This window comes from Juglans regia, chromosome 10, assembly GCF_001411555.2.
Source record: "Juglans regia cultivar Chandler chromosome 10, Walnut 2.0, whole genome shotgun sequence".
NCBI classification, from domain to species: Eukaryota; Viridiplantae; Streptophyta; class Magnoliopsida; order Fagales; family Juglandaceae; genus Juglans; species Juglans regia.
This window is the reverse complement of record NC_049910.1, coordinates 935,952-956,184: the sequence shown is the minus strand read 5'-3', so window position 1 is coordinate 956,184 and position 20,233 is coordinate 935,952. Positions and strand designations below refer to the sequence as shown.

General features: G+C 32.2%; 1 protein-coding gene across 1 annotated transcript; it reads left to right on the top strand.

The window, feature by feature from the left end:
- The first annotated feature begins 7,797 nt into the window (after positions 1-7,797).
- On the top strand, positions 7,798-9,886 carry LOC108985933 (12-oxophytodienoate reductase 2-like). The gene is made up of 5 exons (XM_018958411.2): positions 7,798-7,955; positions 8,071-8,211; positions 8,438-8,568; positions 8,725-8,904; positions 9,021-9,886. Exons 1-5 carry the CDS (start codon positions 7,882-7,884, stop codon positions 9,578-9,580), a joined length of 1,086 nt encoding a protein of 361 aa, XP_018813956.1. The 5' UTR covers positions 7,798-7,881; the 3' UTR covers positions 9,581-9,886.
- The last annotated feature ends 10,347 nt before the right edge of the window (positions 9,887-20,233 follow it).

The window sequence follows — 20,233 nt, the reverse complement described above, 5'->3', positions numbered from 1 at the left end:
GGCTCAACACGTCATGACGTGCCTTCTAGGGTGTCAAAGACAACCACAATAAGGTCTGACTAGTTTGCAGAGCAGTAGGTAAGTGGCAGGGACACTCGATCCTGTACGGAACGCCACACCCATTACCTCTGCCTCGAGGACCAACCTAACCAGGTATAAATATCCCCCTCTCACGATCAGGGAAGGAGTTCACACTCTTCAATTCTTCAACTTTCATTTTCCTTAATTGAATATTTTTCTCTCAATATCATTCACTAACTTAAGCGTTAGAGCTACCACAGCCCCCGAGTCCTCCATTCTCCATTCTCTATTTCATCAGGAACCAGGTCCAAACTCAATTGCGTGGAATTGTCCAGGCCGCAAAACACGATATCAATAGTCAAGTTCATCGATTCCAACAGATATCCTAAGCCATGGCTGCAGCCACCTTCTCTGAGTGTGTATTCATTAGCTTTTTTATTATTGTACAGTGTGCGACTTTTAATATGGATGCTGAAGTGAGTCGTTATTGCCACAAAATCCAACCTCACTGTCCGCTGAAGTTTCAACATTTTGATAACCAAATGCATGCGCTTTCTCTCCCATAGTCGTTCTTGCATTGGGAGAAATAACCATCAGGACCGGAAACAAAAAAAAAGAGACCCGGATACACAACCTTAGCGAGAGCCATCTCGAAGCCAGCCAAGTCAAACCAAACAGCCTCAGGCTTTGTACTAAAGTTTTATGCCAATTTCAATTTCGATAAGTTTGAGAAGAAAAGGATAGAACTAACCTTGTAGACAGATCCAAGGCCGCCTTCTCCAGTCTTGTTCGAGGAATGGAAGCCTTTGGTGGTATATTTAAGTTTGTTGCAAGGCCCTAATTTATATCACTTATTTTTTCTCTTGATTTGGTAAAACATTGTGGTGATACGTACGTAATTTATTAAAAAAAATAAAAATGTAAATATAAAATAGTAAAGAGAATTTAAGATTTAATTTAATTTTTTTTTTTTGTGTTTTCTGGCACTATTTTATTTCGAATATATATTTTTAAAATTTCTTTAATAAATCATATGACATTTTATTGTGGCACAATATTAAAAGATAAAGTGAATGATATAAATTAAAGATGAAATAACATTTTTTTTCCTTTCTTAGTTTTTAGTATAATATAGATTGATAAAAAGCTGATCCAGATAGAGTAGTGCTATTATGCCGCCCAGTTTTGATTGCCCGCTAGCACAAATTTTTTTATTTTATTTTATTTTTATCTTCTTTTATTTTTTACATTTTTAATATATTTAAGTATTTTTTAAAAAAAATATATACCAATACACTAAAAATTACTTTTTTAATTATTATATAAAATAAAGTTTAAATACATGAACGATCAAAATAAAGAAATAAACTCAGACAACATATTAACATTTTCCGATCCAAATATGACCTCAATCTCCCTCTTCCCATGCTTGTCTATCTGGACGACTTCCTTCTTTGAAACGTACTATTTTTTTTTTCTTTCTTAGTTTTTAATTTAATATAGATTAAACTGCAGCAAACTTGACTAAAATGCTGATCTTTTTATTGTTAATTATAACTTATTATTACCGGTACCTAAATTAAGTTGTCATTACGGGACTCTTCTTTTCGACTTTCGTTTTCAAATGATCGGGGACGACATCGAAGCCACATGTTTTTTATTTGTTTATTACTTTTTTGAAAAAGAAAGTTCGTGGCTGCTGAGTTAGTCAGGAAGGTAAAAGAAGTCGGAGAGGTATAAACAAACTAAACGTGCCCTAATCTTCATGGCCGAGGCGTCATCACAGACATCACAACTCATAAATACGTTCATATTAAGGCTTGTTTGGACCTTAGAGACATAAAATTTTTATTTAATCTCATTTTATTTTATTTAATTTTATCTTATTCTCAAATATAATTTAAATATAAAAATTTTAAATTAATCATTACAATTTTTTTTAAATTTTAAAATAAAAAATAAAAAATAATTGTGACTTTTTCAAATGCCAAAAAAAAAATAATATTATAAAAATATATTCTTACAATATTTTAATTTTATAATATTTTTTATTTAATCTTTTCTTTCTCCTTTCTCAAAATTTTAAAAATATTCAACTCAAATTGAAATTATCTCATTATTATTCACAAACTATCTTATTATTATTCATAAAATTCTCATCTCATCTCATTCTCCAAACTAAATTCTGAAAGTGATCTGTATTTCTTAAATTGAAAAATAATTTATGTTTAAGTGATTTTTAAAAAGAAAATTATGAATTTTTTTTTTATATGAAATGAATTATTTTCAAATCACTTCTCAAACATGCCCTTCATCTTCGTGGCCGAGGCGTCATCACAAACATCATCACTGCCGGCAGAAAAAGCTGACCATATAAACATGTTCATATTTTAAAAGCACACAACATATGTTGCAATTGGATGCATCTAACTGCTTAATGCTTATTGCGGGAGTGAAAGTGAGTGGCGGAACTATGCTGATCCATGGCACTCCAATTTTTGTTTGAAAAAACAAAATATTCCTTAGATTTTGTTTATAATTCTATAAATATAAAAAATACCCCAAAATAATTTATAATGCCTATATCCTCTCCAGATTTTATTGAAATTTTAATATATATAAAAATATCTCCCTCTAATTTTTTTCCTATAGCGCTAAAATCTTGTATAATTTCCATATATATGATCTATTTTTAAGGATGTAATCCCACGAAAATTAAATTTAAAATTAAATTTAAAAAAATAATAAATTTATTAATATGACCTATTTTTTTTTTTTATTATACGATACAATATTAAAAACATCCAAAAGTTCCTATATATATATAAAAAAAAAAAAAAATCCAAAAGTGAAAATACAATGAAAAAAACATTTAAGCTGGTTCTGCCACTAGTGAAAGTGATATGGCCTTCTTAACATCTCTGTATATTTTTTTTTAACATGGAGGAGAGAGATTCGATCATTGGTTCTTTTAGTGAGAAATCAAAATGTTGCCAATTAGTCCAAAGGACTTTGGCAACATCTCTAGAAAGGGAGATCTCCCTTTCTTAACACTGTCGTTATTTGTATAGATAGCCAGTTGGGTCTCGCATTTTATTCATCCTACGTACTTCTTGTTGAAATCAAGTAATACGAGTATAATCATCGCAAATGGCTGCTAAAACTCCTATAGATCCTCTTCTCACTACTTACAAATTGGGGAAGTTCGATCTATCCCATAAGTATTCACCCAAACATATGAATTATTAGTATATGTGATGAGTTTTGACTTCTCATGATGTTGTAATCATGCTAGGGGCAGGAATAGTTCTTTTCACTTTTACTTTGTAAGAAAACTGCATCACGTGTTTGTTAGAGCATTCTCAATAACTTTTGTATTATAAAAAAAAGAAAAAAGCTCCCAACTGATCGGGTGAAAACTCAATTTTTATACTCAGCCAATAAAATTTTGCCACATAAGACATATAACAAATCTATATCTACACTCACATATTTCAGAAGTCTAAGAAGAGAAGCAATCAGGCAGAATACACTGACAAAAGGATGAAAGGCAGGACATTTTGACACCATTACTGGCAGACAATAAGGGACATCCTTTGACCCTGAATCTTGGCTTCCAAACGGGTTAGAGAGATTGACGTGTCTAACTAGGACCACGCTGCATTAATGGGATGGAGGTGAGCATGCCAGGAAAGGGAGCCACGCCACATTTAATGCATCACAGGGCTCGGCATGTCACAACGTGCCTCCTGGGGTGTTAGAGACAGCTACAATTAGGTCTGACTAGTCTGCAGCGCGATAGGTAAATGGCAAGGACACCCGACCCCATACAGAACGCCACACCCACTACCACCACCTTGAGGACCAATCCAACCAAGTATAAATATCCTCCTCCCACGATCAAGGATGGGATTCACACTCTTCAATTCTTCAACTCTCATTTTCCTTAATTGAATATTTTCCACTCGATGCCATTCACTAACTTAAGCGTTGGAGCTACCACGGCCCTTGAACCCCCCATTCTCCATTCTCTATTTCATCAAAATCTAAATCCGAGCTCTAATATGTAGAGTTGCCCAAATCGCAAAACATGACATCAACAGTCAAATTCTTTTGGAAACTAGCAGATATCCCAAGCCATGGCTGTAGCCACCTTCTTTGAGTGTTTATTCATTAGCTTTTTTATTAGAGTGGGGCTACTCTGTTGCCCCACTCTTACCGTTGAACAGATTTTTTTTTATTCTTTTTTTTTTTATATATTTAAATATTTTAAAAAAATATCAATATATTTAAAATTATTTTTTTAATTATTAAATAAAAAAAATTTGACCAGCGGTGGAGAGATAAAATAACCTTTTTCTTTTTATTATTGTACACTATGCGACTCTTTTAATATGGATGTGAAGTGAGTCGTTATTGCCACAAAATCCAACCTCAGTCTCCGCTGAAGTCTCAACATTTTGATAACCAATGCTTGCGCTTTCTCTCCCATAGTCGTTCTTGCATTGACTGCCGGAAAACTTCCTCGGCACCCAAATTGATGAGTGCACTACTCGCGCAATCAGCCAGTTGGAGCTCTTTTTCCGATGAATATCATTTAAATATAAATTTAGAATTTCAAGGCTCCATTATCATTTTCCTTCCTTAAAATAAAGGATATTTATAGTGAATCGCACGCTTTTCAAGAATCTGTCCGGAAGTAAGGCGACAATCAAACTTGTACAAGCTACATTTCTTTCGTTTCGTACAATTTATACACATGCTTTACGATAAAAAAAAAAAAATCTTTCTCCACTGGATCACTACTACAAAGACCAGCGTATCTTTTTATTGTTCCTTCACGGTTCCATGTTAACCCTAGTTGAGGATGTCAGAAAGATTCTCCAAATAATACATCCAACCGGCCTGTATTACCTTCCCTTCCGCTCTCCAAATATATATATATATATAGACACATACAATTAAGCATTAGAAAATTATCTTTTTCACGTACTTTGAATGGTTGCTAGGATAATATTTTCGAATTACAGAGGAAAAAAAATATTTTTTAATATAAAATTATAAATAAGTAGTAGAGTAGTTGGTGTTGTATTCTAGCGAGTTCACAGATCACCGGACAACAGCTAGCCACAGGCCCACGTACAGGGTCGGGGAACTGGAATTTCTCAGCTAAGCACCAAACTAACTTGCATGACCCAGTGGCCAGTGGGTCTCGATCTGTGCGAAAAGGCTCTCGACTGCAACAATGAGTCGTGAGAGTAAAACGATATATACCACTGATTACATTCACGTTGGAACACACTTTGCATGTCATGTCTCAAAATTAAACCCCGTACATGTTTGTCACAATGTCTTACTCCTTCATATATCCCATCTTAAATTGAAATCGATGAGGTATTTTTGATTAAGCCAACAGAAAGGAATGCATATGCCATGGTCCTTTTTAGTTTTCTTTATGATAATTTCTTAAATAATGTAAGTTAATGATTCAGAAACCCAGTGGAACGACTTGGCCACCTTCCTCGGTCTTGAGGGTTGGATTCTTACAAATTCAATTCATTAAAACAATAGTAAACGATACACTGCATGCAATTCTTTTACTATCTTATATATATATATATATATAATTATGTTTAAAATTGAGAATATTCTTGTAAAAAAGTATTATTTTTATAAATTATTTTACGTTTAAAATAGAATTATAAAGAATATTATATATTTTTCTCTATACAAATATTTATTCACAAAACTTATAAATAAATAACTTCTAGGAACTGGTCCAAAAGGTGGGTCGATTCTAGCAATGAAAGCCACTAAATTAACTTTTTCTTTCAATTTTTATATATATGCCTGCACATTATCAAGAATCAAACAGAATACGATATTGTTGTGCGTAAAGAAATGAATCAACATCATATCTTTGCCGTAAGATCTCGTTACTCTCATCGATCCAACGGGTAGAAATATCCCCAAAATCTTTTTACAAAAGTACGAGGAGTCATGATTGTGTTTAGATGTTGAAGTGAGTTGAGTTGAGATGATAAAATATTGTTAGAATATTATTTTTTAATATTAATATTATTTTAAAATTTAAAAAAAAATTAAATTATTTAATATATTTTATATTAAAATTTAAAAAAATTATAATAATAAATTAAGATAAATTGAGAAAAATTAAAGAACCACGTAATCACCCCACGCAAAATACGCAACAAATGCGACAAGATGCGCGATTATCTAAGCAAACTCGTAGATGAGGGAAGGTTAGGTACAAACGTGGCGGTTAATTAGGTACAAACTCGTAGGTGACCAGAGAGGGAAGCTCTGCCTCTGGGGTACTTTCTTTATTTATTTTAGATTTTATTCCATTTATCGATGTGATGTTGAGCGTATCTATCAAGAATTTGAATAATATTTATTTTATTTTATGAGTAATGATATCTCATAATATATTTTTATAATAATATTATAAAATAAAAATATTTTTATAAAATGATGTTATTCTTATAAAATATTTTATAAAAATACTTCTTATTTAAAATATTATTGTAAAAAATATTATATGAAAATCATTTTCCTTATTTTATATAACACGTGTGATTAGATAGAAAAGGAACAATTTAAAAACATTTGCTATTTTAATTTTAAAATAAAAGATAAAAAAATAAAAAATAAAAGAACACGGATTGTCTCACGCGGATTGTCTCACGCGGATTGCATGTCCGTCCATGTTATATTAGATTCCATATAATAAATGAACAGTACTGATATTCTAACCACCGGTCAACGACTCAACATCAGTTGTTTTACCATTTTATAATAAAATAGTATTTTGTTATCAAATATATCAAAATTAAATTAGAAGTCAAAGAAAATTTTAAAAAATTAATTTGTTATTAAGTTGTAGAAAAATTGTATACGCTTATAATTTTTTATAATAAATAAGGAGGTTATCTCTTTCACATTTTGTATAAGAAAAATGTTTACTCTTTATTAAATGAAGTCTATTAATTAATATAATTTTATTATAAAATTAATTTGACAAATAACAAATTAGGTGAGTTTATTCTATTTTACTTTTGTCAGCATTTGACGCTGTGGACAGATCTGCGGGAGCTAGCTGGTCGCACCGCCCCTCACGTGATGCTGCCTCTATCGGATCCACCTGATCCAATGGCCGTTTCACACATCATCAATTAATAATTAGAACATTAAAAAAAGAAACACAAGGAGTCGATGAGAAACTGGCTTTCGTTTCGTTTCGCAATTTTTAGGCAAGACAAGGAAGGGAGGGCAAGATTTAGGCCAAATACATTTTATTTAGTAATTATAATTTTATTTTAAATTATTACATAAAATATAATAAATAATATAATTTTTTAATTTAAAAATATTAAATAATATTAAAAAAAAAGAATGTTACACTTACAAAGATATTATATGTAAGTCATCAGATTTACAATACAATAAAAATAATTTTACAATCTGACAGATTACATCAAGACACGTCAATTTATATAATTACTTTTATATAATCACTTTATGATTAGAATATTTCTCTTTTCAAAATAATTACGCAACAATTACACAATTTACAATTATAAATATTTTTTTTTATATTTTATTCAACTTCCACAGTCTCATCCCATTCACACCTTAATTTCCTGCTTACTTTTTGGAGAGAGAGAGAGAGAGAGAGAGAGAGAGAGCGACCCTTCCAGCTAACCTTTTCTGCCCTTCAAAGTTTCTTTCTATATATACCCAGTTGGATGTCACGTTTTTTCTCATCCCGCTTCAGCCAAGTCGAGAATTGAATTGCAAAGAAGAAAGCACACACAGCATAATCGTTAGTCGTTACAAATGGCAGCTGAAGGACTCACAGCCATGCCTCTTCTCACTCCTTATCAATTGGGAAAGTACCATCTATCCCATAGGTATGTACACGCATATATACTTTTAAGCTATGTTGGCTCTGTTTTCTTGGGGCGTTTCGGATGCCGAATCCACATGTATCCCATCCTCTGATTTGCCTACTCTTCCAATTTGCAGAGTAGTTATGGCACCATTGACCAGACAGAGATCTTATGGCTATGTTCCCCAGCCACATGCTATCTTATACTATTCTCAGAGAGCCTCCAATGGTGGTCTTCTAATAGCTGAAGCCACTGGAATTTCCGACACTGCTCAAGGGTAATTTTAACCCTTAATAATTAGTTTTTTAAATTTCTTTCTATGATCCAATGAGTTATATTATATATTTCATAAAAGAATAAATTAACATATTTTTAAGCAACGTGGAAGAATATAAGGCTTATGTATAGAATTTTTCATACACTTGAAGGACAGATTAATCCATTTTGAGGATGCCCATTAATTAGTGCCCAATTGAAAACCGATCTTGACTTCGGCATTACAGGTATCCAGACACACCTGGCATATGGACAAAAGAGCATGTTGAAGCATGGAAACCCATCGTAGATGCCGTTCATGCAAAAGGTGGAGTCTTCTTTTGTCAACTCTGGCATGTGGGGAGGGTTTCAAATGAAGGTTTGTCTTTGGAAGCCATCATCTCTTTCCTTTCTCGTATGATCTCTTCTAACAGTGCCTTTACTGAATCATTGGGCTTCTGCACTGTTAAACATTATGACTAAATATTGCTAATTTGGATATCTTTTCTCCATTTCACACTGTTGTGGTCTACAGAACTACAGCCAAATGGACAAGCTCCAATTTCTTCCTCAGACAAAGCTTTGACCATTATACCAACTCCAGAAACCGTATTTGGTCTTTCCCATTACTCTCGTCCTAGGAAGCTAAAGACAGAAGAAATTCCTCAAATTGTTAACGATTTTAGGCTTGCAGCAAGGAACGCTATTGAAGCTGGTAAGTTTGATTAGTTTGTACATTTTGCGAGAAAAATTAGATGATGTACATGATCATGAGCTTGTGTAACAAAAAAAATAGCGGCTTTTAATATTGTTTGGCTTTTACATATGTAGGTTTTGATGGAGTTGAGATCCATGGAGGTTATGGTTACATTCTGGAGCAATTTATGAAAGATCAAGTCAATGATCGAACAGATCAATATGGTGGATCACTTGAAAATCGTTGCCGACTTACTCTGGAAGTAGTTGAAGCTATTGCAAAGGAGATAGGAGCAGAGAAGGTTGGAATAAGGCTTACTCCTTTTGCTCAAAATATGGAATGCGCAGACTCAAATCCACAAGCATTGGGCCAATATTTGGCTGAGTCCTTGAACAAATATAACATTCTTTATTTGCACATGGTCGAGTCATTTACTGGTGAAGGCAGTCTTGTGCCACTGAGAAAGGCTTTTAAGGGCACTTTTCTTGTTAACGGAGGTTATGACAAAGAAGCAGGGAATAAGGCAATCGCAGAAAATCGTGCAGATCTTGTTGTTTATGGGCGTTCGTTTTTAGCCAATCCAGATTTGCCTAAGCGATTTGCGCTCAATGCTCCTCTCAACGATTACGACAGAAAGACATTCTACATTCCTGATCCAGTGCTTGGCTATACCGATTATCCTTCTCTTGAATGAACACGTGGGAGTTGGAATTTAGATTTTCTAAAATAATATCCCTTTCAGGAATCCAATCATGCTTTATTAATTTCTTAGTTGTATTTTTATTTCATCATCTTGTACTCTTGTGCCAGTGTGAGAACATGATATATTCCTAAAGCTAGCCTTAGTATTTTCAAGGCGCAGAGGCTGTGCGCATCTTTGTTGTAATGTTGGCATGCATATATGCATGCCGGACTGGTAATAATTTGAATTAATGCAGTGTGGTTTTTTTTTTTTTATGCACTATCTGAAATTAATGTCGGATTACGGATTATTTACTAATTGGATTTTAAAGCCTATTGATCAATTTTCAGTAATGATTAGAGAAATATTATATATTTTGTTATCTTTTTTACAATTTTATTATTTCAACTGAAGGGTTTTTTTTTTGGAATAATGATGCTCTTATAAATATATTTTACAAAATTTTACTTTCATGAGTCCCAATCCGGCCTAGTCTTCATGATCACTGCAGATCTCACTGACAAAAGATCATTACTAATCAATATATATATATATATATATATGTTATATGTTGAGAGATTAATAATAATGCAGAAAATGTCATGCATGGGGTCCAACCAATGAAATTGCTAACCGTGCGCCCATGCGATTGCTTCTTATATTTTTTGTTTGATAAAAAATATGAAAAGTCATATGATCTTTACACACACGTACGTGTGTATATATATATATATATTTATATGAAAGGGCTAGAAGATCATATAATACGAAAGCTATTACATAAGCATATATCTCGAAAGATAAAGCTAGCTAGCACTCATGTTTGGCAACCACCGAATTTTCAAGATTTTTCAAATTTTCTATAACTTTCATTCGGTCCCAAATATACAGCTAGCAGACTAAGGTCATCATGTTTGACAAGCAATGGAAATTCTAACCGAACCGTGCGCCCATGGGAGAAGTGATCTCTAATTTATTTTTGCTAATAATTAAAAAAATACAAGTCTTTTTTCACTTACGTGTATTACATAAGCATATAAGAGCTAGATCGAAGATTATATATAATACGTAAGCTATTACATAAGCATATATAAACATCATGTTTGGAAACGCAAGATTTTCAAGGTCTTTCAACATTTCTCAAATTTTCTAGAACTTTCATTTCCAAATATACAACAGAGTACTAAGGCCATGCTTGACAATGTCAACCAATGAAAATTCTTACCCAAGTTACCGAACCGTCCCGTGAGAAGTCTCTTTACACTCGCGCGTGTCTATATATATGTGTGCGTGTGTAATACGTGTAAGCTATTGCATAAGCATATATCTGTTTGGTGACTACAAAATTTTCATTTCTCAAATTTTCTCATTCCCCAACATCAGTACTCAAACATAAAAATATTGTCTATAATGAAATAACTACTCATAGTGTAGCCGTAGGAGAGGTGTTTGACAAAATGCCTCAAGGATCAATTACTTTTCATTCCTACTTTTCTCATTTTCTTAACTACCGTGCCTTTCTTACATTGATCTTTATATAGATAAATACATATGACTAACTGCTCCACATATTTTATGACACCTGTCTACAAGAATATTCCCTCACTCTTAATTCTCAGCTATTCTAGATCATTCTTCTGAGGTGCACTTGATCCGTTGCATATAATTTCTTCTTGTATTCCAGCTTGTGTGACTGAGTGAATGCTTTCCTTAACGGTGTATTTCAAATTTTTATTTAATAATTACCCAATCATTTTTCAAACATAAAAATCAATACAATTTTTATAAATTCTAGAACAAAAATAATCTTAAAAAATTATATTCAAATAATTTTTTTAACTTTATCTATCAACTTTCACAAATTCTAATACAGCAATTTAGGAAATATTTTTCTTACGTAAATTTTATAGTACTATAGTATATATCATGTAGTATAAATTTGGTGTGACGCTTCTATTTTTTATGCATTGTACGACGTGTCAATCTGAGTTTTAAACTCGGCTCAAATGGATGGGACCGTGGGGCGTACGTATTTCGGGTAAGCATATGACGATGATTATAAGAGCATTCCCGAATGCAAGATGAATATGGTATAAATACATTTATGCAACACGACATGTAAAAAAAAAATTTAATATTATTGTCCAATATTAAATGATATCTAAATTAATATTTTTGTTTTAAGTTTTTATGATTAGTTGTATAAAGTCAAGGAAAGATGCTTCGCCTAGCTGCTAACTGCTGACATCAGAAGAGAACACTAGTACGGCTGCAGCAATTACTGACTTTAATTTGCACCAATTACCAGCGTACTAATTCCCCATATCCACTAACATTAATACAAAATGAAATATTTCAATTCTACCATTGGCTCTATTTATGTCTAACAAGTATTTTACCTACTGTTCATCATGTTGTACTAGTGTAAGACTGTAAGCTAACGTCGTCATTGTGTAAAACCCATGGACAAATCTTGTCGGCAGATGATGTTTTGCCATCCTAGTACTGCTACTTTAGCTCGTAGTGTCGTTTGCTATAAAAAATATGTTTGTAATTTACTGTTTTACTTATGATCATCTCTCTCGAGACTTGTGGGTGGTTTAAGATTCAGATCAAGCATAATATTATTCATGTATTGGAGCCAGCATTCTCAAGATCCCACTCAACTAGTTTTGTTCAAAGTCGTGGAAATGCTAACGATCGATGTAGTGTTGGAAGTATGAATAGAGAGCGAGCACGAGGGTATCCCTTTTGTGGGTTCATGACCAAAGGCTCAAAGGGGAGTCCATCAGGATGATTAACGTACATACTATCGTGTTATCTCTGTTGAGGAATAATCTCATATTGACTGTGGATAAGATCTTTAATATATTTATAAGTAATGAGCAATCATCTCTTGTAGAACTGGTTTTATGAGATGAGTTATATCTATTAATTTTTTCATAGTATCAGAGCCTGCTACAGGACGAATGGAGGCCCACACTACTTACTACTTATCCTGTAACAAGGACCAGAAAAAATACTGACCTACATCTGAGGGAGGGTGTTGAGGAATAATCTCACATTGACTGTAGACAAGGTCTTGGATATATTTATAAGTAACGAGCAATCCTCTCTTGTAGAACCGATTTTATGAAATGAGTTAGGCCCATTAATTTCTTCAATCTCAAAGCATAACAGGATATATAATTTATGAAACGGGGGAAGAAACTCATGTGCTCATGTATGACAAAAATATTGGTTGGCATGGGAGGTAGCTAGGGGTGATTAACGGTCCGGTTGGACCGAACCGACCGGACCGATCGTTTCGGTCCGGACCGGACCGGACCGAGACTTAGACCGGTCCGGTCCGGTCCATATTTTAGAGGACCGAAATCATTCGGTCCGGTCCACGGTCCACAGTTTTTTCGGACCGGACCGAATGAAAAATTAAAAAAAATATATATTTTTTATATATATATTTTATATATAATAATTGTACAATTAACAATATAAATTTTTAAATATATTATTAATACTTGTTAATATTCTATAAATTAACATTATTTTATATATATCTTCATTTAACCTATCACTATTAACAATATAAAATTTTAAATATACTATTAACACTTGTTAATATTCTATGAATTAATAAATATATAATATCAATTAGTTAATTATATAGTAATTATATAAATTAATAATATAATTTTCATCTAATTTATTATCATTGACCATATAAAATATTTTTTTATTGAGTTTGTTACATAATCCACATTAATAAGTCACTTAATTTAATTTAGTATTTTAAATAAATTTTTTTATTAATTATTTAAAAAAAAAAAAAAAAAAGGGCGGACCGACTGGACCGATATCGGTCCGGTCCGGTCCCTTTGGGTGTTCGGTCCGGTCCGGAAAAATAATGGACCGAAAATTTTTGGTCCATCGCCGGACTGGACCGGACCGGCCCGTTTGCAGCCCTAGAGGTAGCCATTTAAGAAGACTAGAAGGAAAATGGAGAAGAATTTAGGAACGCAGCTAGCTTCTGGCCGGTAAGATGCTTTCAGTGATAAATCTCAAGAGAAGATCATCAGCTTGAAAAAAAAAAAAAAGGTACATGTGAAACAGGTAAATAATTTACTTGTTTAATATTAGCTTAATCTTTCAACAGAGTAACCATCTAAAAAATTATCAAACATTTACCATATTAATTACTAGCATTTTTATGGACAAAAACAGAGCACTATAAGGCCCTTTCGAGTCTTTGACATCCCCTATATCTCTCTGAGGCCTCGTTTGAATTTGAAAAATGTTTTATCTCATTTTATTTTAGTTCATATCATCGTTACAATTTTTTTAAATTTTCACATAAAATATAATAAATAATTTAATTTTTTTAAATCACAATTTAATTTTATTAAATCTCAAAATAATAATAATATATAAATAATATATTTTTTTAATTTTTATTTAAAATTATTTAATCTTATCTCTAAATTTAAACCATCGTTATGGACGCAAACATAGTCCATGTAACGAAAATTTTTTATAAACATAATATAAATTGTAAGTAGATGCGACAAATTTTGTACGTAAATAATAACTCAGTACGCCAATAAAGTAACTTTGCTAAATAAAGTAAGTTTGTTAAAAAGTTGATTTCAATCGTAAATTACGACTGTCCAATCAAAATGTGAGATTGACGTGCTTTATCTCCTGAACAAGTGATATCTTATTTTTCAGAAAAAAAAAGTGTTCTCTTATTTATTATTTAGTTATGGAATAATGATACACAACTTCCTCAATTTTTACACATCATATTTTTTAAAATTTTAAAAATTTTTAATAGTTTTTTTAAATTTATTTTGAGTTTATTTATTTTTGAAACCAATTCAATATTTATTCTATTCATTATTCATATATTAAATATTTGATTAAAGAAAAAATAATAAAAATTAAAAAAAATATGATGTGTGAAGGTTGTGTGAATAATAAGAGCATTCACATCCTATTCCCCATAAAATTTCATATAATTTAGCTAAAAAGTACATTCTCTAAAATTTTATTCATCTTTCAAAAACCTCCTACATCTTATTCTCTATACTTTCTCTATTCTATTAAAATAATATTTCTTTATTACTTTTTTCTCTTATTTCCATTTACAAACTTAACTACTCAATCTTTTTTCTTATATTTTAAACTATTACTCTGGTGAATATTTTAAACAAAAATTTAAATTATTTTTTTTGTGGATATGATAATATTTTTAAAATTAATATTTTTATATTTTGGTAATTAATTAAATTATTTTTAAAATTATTATTTAAAACTATAACAAATATGAGTATGAGATAAAATGTAGATGATTAGAAGAAAGAATTTATTTTATGTATTAGAATAAGATATTTATAAAAAATAATAATGATTCTCTATATTTAGATAATTACTGTTCATCTCTTAAATATTTTTCTTAAAATAAGAATTAGGATGTGAGGAGTATTTTGATCAAAATTCTAAAATAAATCTCAAATTATAGAAAAATTAGTGTTTTGGGCTATGGAATGTGAAATGTGAATGCTTGGAGAAGTTGTACGTGTAAAATTTTTCCTAGTCATGATAGAATGACAACTCATCTACAATTTATTTACTATTTAAAGGAGTTGTTGTTTTATCCTAATTTCTCTTTATTATTTTCAAACCTGTCAACTGTCACCAGTAAAAGAAGAAGAAAAATCGACAATAACATGTGATTACGCGCTTGCTGTTCAAAGAAGTAATCATATTTGTTTTTACAACTACACCTGGATTTATTACTTTCGTAATTTTACTTTTCTGGCACACAATTATGTTTTAAATAGAGAATATTTTATAAAAGTGATATCAATTTATAAAAATATCTTTTTTTATAATATTATTATAAAATGTAAAACTATGGTCAATGCGTAAGTGCCCCTACACATGGCGGCTAACACTACAACACAATTGTTTTTTTAGTGACGGTTAGGAAATTGTGACAGTCCTTAGACCGTTACTAAAAGGCATTTTCTGTGACAGTTTTTGAAAACCGTCACTAAAAATAGAATGAGATTTTTTTACATTCGAACGTATGGGAAATATGCGTTCGAACGTCACATATATGTTCGAACGTTATGTCTGTTTACGTTGGAACGTAAAATGTTTTGGCGCAACCGTTCGAATGTTATTAATTTTACGTTCGAACGTAAAATGTTTGCACCAATGTTCGAACGCTAAGTAATAACATTCGAACGTTCATTGTAAATTTAAATTAAATGACTTTAATTTAAAAATTATGTGATTTTTATTTTGCATAATTTGTGAACAAGTCTAAAAAATTGAATTGTATATATTTATATATACACACTTTGTAATATATAAATATATATTATTGATTTATATATATTTGAAATGCAGTGATTTAGTATTAAAGTTGGAAATTATAACATCAAAGAAGATTAAAAATTGAAATTAAAAAACGATAAAAATATTCAATAATATTTTTCATTACAAATATTAAAAATAAAATACAAAATTTGATAGAATGTAGTAAACAACAGTCAGATGATAACGTTATCCGCAAAAGTCGAACTCCGTACTTCCTCAGTCAAGGTATCAACCTTGTCGTTGAGGATAGTTACACGATGGGTGAGTTCGGCAACAGACGCCGATATAGCCTCGAGCGATCGATCGATCTTATGATCAATATGTGCAGTCAGCTGTGAGATGACCGCATCAACCCAAGCAGGCCGCACATCTCCTACAGATGTACTCGGCGTATGCTGACTACTACTCCCGACATGACCTGGCTCAAGCTGCGTCGGAGGAACTAGATCCTCTACAGGGGGTGGCTGACGTCCCCTCGCCTGTCCAATGCTACGTCGATGGGTGGTCATGTCGAGGGGGCTCATCTGATCTTTGACCCGCTCCTCTGGCTGGGTCGGCACTCCCCGTGCAAGTAATAGTCGGCTGATGAGGACACCATATGGGAGATTATCCGTGGAGACGATGCTCGCCTCGTAACGAATCCTCTCAAAAATGTGCAGTGGCAAATCTATAGGATCTCCACGTGCCACTCGTATCAAAAATTGTGCCAGAAGCCGACTAAATGTGGTTTTATGAGCCACAGGATCGACATTTGTTGCAAGAATAAGGTGCAACATGCGGAAGAAATGCAGCAGATGGTTCTGGTTGAAGGCGTTCTTCCGCTCGATCTGCATGCGATCCCTCCCGGTGAGGATGTAGAAATCCTCGTCTCGGTCATCATCCCGAGCCTCGACGCCAGTATCCTCAGCCTCTGACTGGCCTGCATCATCGGCTGATGCTGACTCACATCCCCGGCCAGTAGATGATGCAGAAGTGCCTACATCCTCACGGGGTGTTGAGTGTGTAAATGTCTGAGCACCTTGATGAATCCCGAGGTGCTCGCCGATGACATCTGCCGATACCTCAATGGAAACACCGCGTACAGTCACGGTGTGAGAGGATGCATCCGGAGGCATGTCACACATCCCCATATAGAATTCTTGAACCATTGAGGGGCATACCTTCCCCCTCAATGTGCAGATATTTCCCCAGCCTCTACTGAGGAAAACATCTCTTAGGTTCGTCTGCTGCCAACAGAGTTCGTCGAACTCATTAATTAAGACCTCTCTCTACCATAACAGTACGAGCTCCGATACGGGCAGTGTCCGACGTGGCTCCTTCCCTCCCTCGTTTTCGTGTATGCAGTGGAAGAGCCATATCCTGAAAATAGAAAAGGAAAAAAAAATTATTTACAATAATGCATTTTTTTGTATTAATTTTAAGATGCTCTACATTAACGTTCGAACGTTTTATCTTTAACGTTCGAACGTTAAAGATAAAAACGTTCGGACGTTAATTTATACGTTCGCACGTAAAATAATGTAAATAACTTTACGTTCAAACGTAAAACAAATACGTTCGAATGTACAGATGTACGTTCGAACATAAGCAGTAAACAAATACGTTCGAATGTACGTTCGAACGTATTTGTTTTACGTGTGAACGTAAATATGAACGTCCGAACGTCGAAGCATGAATAATGTAGAAAATCACTACGTTCGAATGTTATAATTAAACGTCCGACCGTATGTGATTTACGTGCGAAAGTAAATATTCACGTTCGAACGTATGTCGTTTGATAATATTCACGTCCGAATGTAAGACGATTAACGTTCGAACGTGGAAGCCGTAACGGCTCTGTAATTTAAACGTCGTACGTTCGAATATCTTGGTGAAACGTTCGAACGTTTCGACGCAGAATGGCTGAGTCGACTCAGCCATTAGTGAAATCTCAAAAATTTCTCTACAAGGTTCTAAATGCCGAAATGTCACCATGTAAATGAAGTATACACTTCAAGAAACATTTCTACGGTGACTATTCGGCCAATGACTGGCCGTGGTGGCCGGAAAATGAAGTTGAAAGTCCGGTAATACTTATCCGATTTTAAACAAAACTCAATCCAAATCTCAATCTAAATCTCAATAAAATACATGTTATTTGCATAAAAGATGAATGCCTACCTTTTAGTGACGGTTGTGGCGGAATTGACGGCGGCGGTGACGGAGGCGTGGCGGCAAAGAACGGAGAAGACGATGGATACGTTTTGGAAATGTCGTTTCGACGTTCGGTTTTGGCCTTATATACACAGAACGTTCGAACGTACTTATTATTACGTTCGAACATTTGTCAATTTAATTTCCAAAATTTTATCTATAATATATTATATTATAAATGTTTAAGTTATATATTAGGATGTTATATAATATTATTGACAATTAGATTATTGGTTTTTTTGTGAGTGCTTGTTATATTTATAAAGTTTAGCAATATGTTTATACATGTTGTTGTGATTTTATGCTTACTCTTGAAATAATTGTGATTATTGTTTGTGAATTTTGTGAATAGTTTATGACTTTATAGTGTTTATTGATGAATTAATAAGTAACAATTTAATATATATTTTTGATTTATATATATGGTATAGTTTATATATTATATACGTTGATGTTCTCATTTAAAGTATATTATGCTATCATACTATACAATGTAGTATATAGTTATAGATATATAAAATGTAGTATATATATTATACTATAAGTTAGTATATAATAAAGAATTTAATAAGTAATAATTTAATGTATATTATTGATTTATATATATGGTATAGTTTATATATTATATACGTTGATGTTCTCATTTAAAGTATATTATGCTATCATACTATACAATGTAGTATATAGTTATAGATACTATAAGTTAGTATATAATAAAGAATTTAATAAGTAACAATTTAATATATATTATTGATTTATATATATGGTATAGTTTATATATTATATACGTTGATGTTCTCATTTAAAGTATATTATGCTATCATACTATACAATGTAGTATATAGTTATAGATATATAAAATGTAGTATATATATTATACTATAAGTTAGTATATAATAAAGAATTTAATAAGTAAAAATTTAATATATATTATTGATTTATATATATGGTATAGTTTATATATTATATACATTGATATTCTCATTTAAAGTATTATGCTATCATACTATACAATGTAGTATATAGTTATAGATATATAAAATGTAGTATATATATTATACTATAAGTTAGTATATAATAAAGAATTTAATAAGTAACAATTTAATATATATTATTGATTTATATATATGATATAGTTTATATATTATATATGTTGATGTTCTCATTTAAACTATATTATGCTATCATACTATACAATGTAGTATATAGTTATAGATATATAAGATGTAGTATATATATTATACTATAAGTTAGTATAGTAGGAATCGTGCGTTCGAACGTTTCAAGTTAACGTTCGAACGTTAAACTAAGAGGCGGGAATTTTCCCGCTCGATTAAGGTATCTGTGTGATTATTCAGACGTTCGGACGTTTATACTATACGTTCGAACACCAAATCTGTTAACGTTCGAACGTTAGTTAAATTAGTGCGGGAGATTTCCCGCTCAAATATGGTAACACTTTCATGAAATGTACGTTCGGACGTTTAAGTTAAATGTTTGAACGTTTATCTATAAATTTACGAACGTTCAAACGAAAAATTGTGATACATTCGAACATAAAATGAGGAAAGTGCGGGAACTTTCCTGCTAGATTTTATGTTATATCATAAGAAGGGTACGGTCGAACGTGTATTGTAAACGTCCGAACGTGCTGGGCGGGAATAATTTTAGAATATAACGTTCGAACGTAAAACTTAAACGTTCGAACGTTTAAACTAATAATTTTAGAACTTAATCAGTACGCGCACGGGAGGAAGTGCATCATTTCTTCTTCTCCCGTGCGCGCAACAGAAAGAGAGGGTCCTGCACAGAGAGAGAGAGAGAGAGAGAGAGAGAGAGAGCGAGAGAGAGAGAGAGAGAGTTAGAGTTAGAGAGAGTTGAGTTAGAGAGTGAGAGAGAGTTGAGTTTTGGTAAGAAAATATTTTTATTTCTTGTCTTTATTTAAATTTTATGATATTTATAGAATGTGTTTTTGTTATAGAATATTTCTAATAAGTTAGTATTGTATTTTTTTGAAGGATTGCTTGTTTTGGGAAGTTTGAAGATTTTGATTTGTAAGAGGATATTGTGAGTGCTAGGTATATTTCT